General features: G+C 31.0%; 1 protein-coding gene across 1 annotated transcript; it reads right to left on the bottom strand.

The window, feature by feature from the left end:
- Positions 1 to 4,014: 4,014 nt before the first annotated feature.
- LOC130799302 (uncharacterized) lies at positions 4,015 to 5,726 on the bottom strand. Its single transcript, XM_057662404.1, has 5 exons — positions 5,652 to 5,726; positions 5,273 to 5,534; positions 4,727 to 5,167; positions 4,453 to 4,570; positions 4,015 to 4,360 (listed from the first exon to the last, which is right to left on the bottom strand). The coding sequence occupies exons 1-5, from the start codon at positions 5,724 to 5,726 to the stop codon at positions 4,015 to 4,017; spliced, it is 1,242 nt and encodes a 413-aa protein (XP_057518387.1).
- Positions 5,727 to 6,736: the final 1,010 nt, after the last annotated feature.

Consider the following 6,736-nt stretch of genomic DNA (forward strand, 5'->3'; position numbering starts at 1 on the left):
AATTAGGCATATTTGATTATTAACTTTAATTATAGTTTTAAGCAAAATTTTCTAAATAAACTATCATATTTCAAAGATAATTTTAATAAACCTTGACCTATTAAAATATTTCAAATATAATTACCAAAATAACCTTATTATAAACGTATTAATCACTTTCAAGACATTGAAACTAATTTCAAGACTTATAAATTCAATCATAAGATAAGCTTAAGTTATTTAAGCACATCCCCAAAATTCGAACTTAAATATATATCAATTATTCAATTTATATCTAATAATAATTTTAGACTAACTTAAACAACTAAATGTAATTACTTAATTTATTTGTTTAATCAATATGTGTTTGGAATTATCATCATTTAAGAGAATTGAGTCTTCACATATTTTTTTGTACAAACTACAACAAAAAAATTTGATGAACTAAAATCCATTTTATTTAACCCCATGATATTCATCACTTATATAAGCTACTACAATTTTCCTACACAAATTAACCTTCTCCTACACTTCAATCTCTTATACTCCCACTTACACACTCCAACTCTTACAAGTTTACTTCTACCTTCCAACTCTTACACATTCACTTACATACCGCAAATTATTTACATAAGTTAACCTTCTTCCATACTCCTAACACTCTTTTTCATACAACTTATGAACTAAAAGTAACCCAAAACCCATTATAAATACCCCTTAGCCATGAGACCACTTACACCACCTTCATCAAATCTTTCTAACATTCTTTCTTTATTTTCATTTCATTAAAATCTTACTATCTAATACCTTTATTATTAGTTGAAGAAATTCAAGAAGGTGGAGCTTAGAACACTTTTTATTTAGCTTAAAGTATCATTATTTTGGATAATTGTTGGGTGATTACTTTGGGTACTTAGAAGATCATTATTTTTGGAGTTGGATATTTATTTTGAAAGCTTGGAATTACTAGCATTTGGGGCTTGGAGTATCTTTTTGGAGCACTACTTGGAGGATTTTATTTTCTTATTTTCTTAATTAGTGCTTAGTACTAATCTTTGGTGTTAATATGGTATAACTTCTTACCCAACTCTTTATGTGAAATTTTACTTTACATTTACTTTATAATATGCAAAGTATGAAATATGTTAGAGTACATTTAAGTAAGTGACTGGTTTGATGAAATTATAATTAAGATTATATTAAGTATGTTTATGCTAAAAGTATTTTTAGTATGTTAATTTAATAATCTTTGAACAAGTTTAGGAAGTTGGGTGAACAAAATTATATTTTAGTGATATTAAGTATGATTTATGTTATAAACTAGTGCTAGTATGTTTATGAGTTATGTATTACATTAGAAATGTTATTATATTTAAGAATTTTTATTTTTATGTTTATGTTAACCATGAAACTAGTTTATAAGGTAGTAAGTTATTTTATGAACATATTTTTTTTATTATTATTAAGTATAGTTATACTAAAATGTTGTTATTATACTTTATTTAGATATTAAAGTTTATCCTTAAATTTATAATAAATTTCTAAATTTATTCTGTAAAGTTTCTATTTTTTTTTAGTGGTTATGTTATTTATTTAAATATAGGATTTACAATAATAAATTAAATGAAGTTTTTTTTAGTGAAAAAGGCCCCAAAATACTCATAGACCATTCGACCATTATCATATTAAAAACAAAAAAAGATTGATTTACTTTTTTAAATTATTACAAGCAATTTTTGTGATAATATTAAAACACAATATAAAAAAGTTATTTTTGAGAAAATTTTTATAAGTTATTAAATGTTGAAGTGATTTTCTTGAATATATGAGATTTCATAATAAAAGTAACTTTTTTGACATTTAATTACTCTTTAGTACAAAACATTTTATTTGCTAACTATTTGACCAAAATTTATATAAAAAGATGTAAAAGTATTTTTAGTAAACTTGCCTCTTAAACTATGTGTGAAATATTGATTTTTATGAAATTATAAGTTTTTTTTGTTTTATAACTAGAATGTTGATTTTTATGAATCTAATGAGTTTACTTGTTTTTTCAAACATGAAATAATTATTTTTGGTGAACTTGTTGAATTTTTAAAACTTATTCAAAGGATGCAGTTTAACATGAATTTTAATTAGAATATTTGATTTTGTGAAGAGAATAAAGTTTTTTTTTATTTGTTTTAAAGTTGGAAATTTTAATTTTGGGAACTTATTTCAAGAGAAATAGATTTTAGTTGCTACTTGTGGAAAATACTAATTTGAAGACTTTTAATAGAATATTAAATTATTAGTGTGAATTTAGTGAGCTATTAAAATAAAGTTATAAATAACATTTAATGTGTAAAAATTAAGTAACGAACATATAAAGACATAAAGGTAAATTAAACGTTATGATTAAGAATTATATTAAATATATGAAATTACCACCTAGGTTGGTTAAAGTCAAATTCAAAGTAACCTTGTAGTAATAAAAATGTGATGTACTTGTGTGAATGAGTATTGATTGAATGAACCTAATAGTAAGGTAATGTAGAACCATGGACCGGCTTGTAAAATCTCGGCGTCCGTGCTGGCTCGCACGTAAAATGCAGTGTAAGATAGGGGGTTCGCTACCTATCCTGTAGAGCTCGAGCATAAATCACAGTTAGGGTTTAAGACTACGGTCCTCACCTAACAAGACTCTTACATATATCAGGTGTCATATTGTTGTGCTTGTTGATTAGTTATAAAACTGATTAGTGTTGATGCTATGATGCATGGTACGGTTGTGAGTATTAACCAAATGGACTTACTTAAGTATTAAGATTATTGAATTGTATAAGTGGTAGTAACGTATTTCTGCCAAGTTTGAGAATGGTATCTTAATGACTTAAAAGTATGAAACAATAAAAGAATAAAATAAAAGTATATAGTAGCATCAATTAATTATAAGTTTGTACTTCAATTATTATTTTGTAAATGTAGCGTATAATTATTATTCTTCTTTTTATTTTTACAACATTTACTTACATTTCTATTGACAGGAACACAAAATAAAGGTAAACGGGCAATTGACGGCCCTCATCCAGACGAACCACCCTCTTCTAGACAAAAGTGGGATGAGGTTATAACTTCTCAGCAGTCTGGGTCCATTGACCTTATGGCTAATGTTGATAGGTTTCTAGAAGGTCCACATCGTGATTTTGATGAGGTAATCTGAATATTCTTTATGTTCAATCTTCATATTTTGCTCTTTTGTCTTCAATCTATTTATCACCATTATTTGTATGCAGCTGATTAATTCCAGGTTCTTAGGGCTGAGTTCTCTATTTAGGAGGACATACCACTTTGATCTAAAAAACCTTCTCTAGAAGACTCAGACACAGGAAACTGAGATTAATTCTCTTCAAACTGAGGTGGAGGGTCTCAAATGTATAAATTTCATATTGGAAGCAAAGTCATCCTCCATGGCATCTGAATTGGAGAGCTTGAAGGAGCAAAATCAAATTTTAGAGTCTGAGTTGTTTTCTCACCAAAATGAAGTAAGTAACTAGAAGGGTAAGACTCAATTTTTGGAGGCTGAACTCAGCACTCAACTTGAATTGGTGGCTACAAAAGAATCCAGAATTTTAGTTTTGGACATCGGACATACCACTAGTTCTTTTACATTCTTCCACTATTCATTTACTTTACAAAGTATAAATCATTACATAATTGTTTGAGGAATTTCTGTATGTATTGAATTTTCTATTCTATATACAAATGAATGTTTATAAATGAATTCTACATTTATACATAATACCTTTTGAGTATTCTAATGTTCCGTTTATGTTTTAATAGCTCTACATTAGATGTTTGTAGTTTGTAAGTTCCAATGCTACAATCTTTTGGAATCATGTAAGGACCTTGCAATTTTTCTGACAACTTTTCATGTTCATTCTTCTTGGTGGCCTTAGCATTTTTGAGGACTAAATCTCCTACCTGAAAAGATCTCTGTCTAACCTTCTTGTTGTATAATTTGGCAATTCTATTTTGATAAGCTACCATTTTTCATGTTGCATTCTCTCTTACTTCATCAATTAATTCCAAATCCAGAAGCCTAGATTCTTGATTTTCTTCTTGATTCCAATGTTTGACTCTTATGGTTTGCACCCTAATTTTAACAGGCAGCAATGCTTCTGAACCAAAAACAAATATGAATGGTGTTTGACTTGTTGCCTCTTTCACTGTGGTTCTTAATGACAAGAGGACATTATAGATTTCATATACCCATCTGGCTTTTGCCTCATCCAATTTTTTCAGCAAGCTGTTTAAGATTTGCTTATTTGCAGCTTCAGCTTGACCATTGCATTGTAGATTGCATATTGATGAGTATGCCACTCCAATTTGAAATCCTCTAGATATTTCCTTAGCGTTGCATAATCAAACTGGGTTCCATTATCATTAGTGACGACTCTTAGTAGTCCAAATCTGGTAATAATGTTCTACCTAATGAACTTTTCTACTTTTCTGGATATGATTGTTGCAAGTGGTTCTGCTTCTACCCATTTCGCGAAGTAATCAACTGCCATAATCAGGAACTTTTTGGTCGCTGCTGCAAATGGTCCTAGAAGATCCAGTCCCCATTTAACAAATCGGACTGGGTTGTGGATGTATTTTAACTCAAATGCCGGCTGAATTATGTTTGGAGCAAACTTCTAGCATTTTTCACACTTTTGGACTAGACATCTGGCATCTTTAGTTGCTGTGAGCCAATAATAACCAATTCTGATAGCCTTATGTGCCAAGGCCCTTGCTCCCAGATGATGGACGCAATATCCCTCATGGACTTTTCTTAAAATGTAATCAGCCTCAGAGGGCGTTACACATTTTAATAATGGTCCATTTTTGGCCTTCTTGTATAACTCTCCGTCTACCATGCAAAATTGCAATGATTTTAACTTCAACTTTCTAGCAAGCATTGAGTCTATTAGGAGGACTCCTGTTTCTTTGTATTGAACAATGGCTCTCATCCAATCTGGCATATCTTTACTGCCCATATTAAACACAAATGTAGTATTTTCATGAATGACTCTTAAAGGCTTTACCTCTACTAGGACTGATCTTGTCAAATCATGCAGACTCGAACTCCCCAGCTTAGATAATGCATTTGCTTGCTCATTCTGGGATTTGGGTAGCCTTTCAACATGAACGGCTTCAAATTCTGAGATCAGTTATTTTTTTTTCTGTAAATATTTCTGCATGTTTGCATCTTTGGCTTTATATTTCTCCCAGAATCTAGTCACCAATAGAGAATCAGTTTTCAAACTGATTCTTTTTGCTTCCAAAGCTTTGCACAACTGTAACCTAGTAATAACCGCCTCGTATTCTGCTTCATTATTTGTGGCCTTGAATTGGATCTTCAAAGCGTATTCTATGCTTTTATCCTCTGGTGTTATCAGCACCAATCCAACCCCTGCACCTATGAGTCTGGATGACCCATCAGCTAACGGCTGCCAAATTGGCTCCTGACTTTCATCTTGGGATGTCCACTCTGCAAAAATATCAGCCAATGCTTTCCCTTTTATTCCCTTCCAGGGTTGATATATAACTCCCAGACCATTCAGCTCTACTGTCTATTTCACCAATCTTCCTAATCTTTCTATTTTTTCCAAACTTTACTCCAAGGGACGATCTCTTAAGACTACTTTTTGATGAGCATCAAAGTATGGACTTAACTTTCTGGCTGCAACTATTACAACATAAGCTGCTTTCTCAGTCATTGTATATCTTGTTTCCGCATCCATTAATAATTTACTCACAAAGTATATTGGGAGTTGAATTTTGTTTTCCTCCCTGATTAGTGCTGCACATACTGTCAATTAGGTTGTTACTATATACAAGTATAAAGTTTCACCTCTTATGGGTCTTGCCAGAGTTGACAGACTATGTAGATGCTCCTTTAGTTGCTTGAATGCTTGACTCTGCTCTTCCCCTTATTCAAAATTTTTGTTTCCCTTTAAAACTTTGAAAAATGGCATTGTTCTCTCAGCTGATTTTGAGATGAATTTGGAAAGGGCTGCCATTCTTCCTATTAATCTCATCACTTCGTGCCTACTTTTTGGCTCTGCCAGATCAATCGCTGCCTATATTTTCTCATGGTTTGCATCAATTCCCCTCTGACCAACTAAGTATCCTAAAAATTTCCTTGACCTAATCCAAAAAACACACTTTCTGGGATTAAGTTTCATTTTGTATTTTCTCATTTTATCAAATGTTTCTTGTAAATCTACTATCATCTCTTTTTCTGTTTTACTTTTTACAATTGAATCATCTACATAAACTTCAAAATTTCTACCTCTCTGATTTTTGAAAATTTTATCCATCAACCTTTGATAGGTTGCTCCAGCATTCATCAAACCAAAAGGCATCATAACGTAGTTAAATACCCCTGTTGAGCATATAAATGCCATTTTTTCTTTGTTAGTAGGGTCTATGAAGATTTGATGATAACCAGAAAATGCATCCATACAGCATGATAATAAAGCTTATTTAGTAGTGGAATCAACTAGTTGGTCTATCCTAGGTAAAGGATAAAACTCTTTTGGACAACATTTTTTTAATTAGGTAAAATCTATACACATTCTCCACTTCCCAAGCTGAGGTTTCTATACAAGAACAACATTTGCCAGCCACTGGGGATAAAGTCATTCTTCAATGAACCCAGCATCTAGCAGTTTCTGAACTTCTTCTTCAATAATTTTATCTTTTTCTAGACCAAAGTTGCTCTTCT

This window comes from Amaranthus tricolor, chromosome 14, assembly GCF_026212465.1.
Source record: "Amaranthus tricolor cultivar Red isolate AtriRed21 chromosome 14, ASM2621246v1, whole genome shotgun sequence".
NCBI classification, from domain to species: Eukaryota; Viridiplantae; Streptophyta; class Magnoliopsida; order Caryophyllales; family Amaranthaceae; genus Amaranthus; species Amaranthus tricolor.

Coding starts and splice junctions, on each gene's coding strand:
- LOC130799302 (XM_057662404.1), bottom strand. CDS start 5,726: ATGACTGAGAAAGCAGCTTATGTTGTAATAGTTGCAGCCAGAAAGTTA. Junction 5,168..5,272: donor TTTGGAAGCAAAAAGAATCA/GTTTGAAAACTG, acceptor AACTGATCTCAG/AATTTGAAGCCGTTCATGTT. Junction 4,361..4,452: donor AAAGTAGAAAAGTTCATTAG/GTAGAACATTAT, acceptor GGAAATATCTAG/AGGATTTCAAATTGGAGTGG.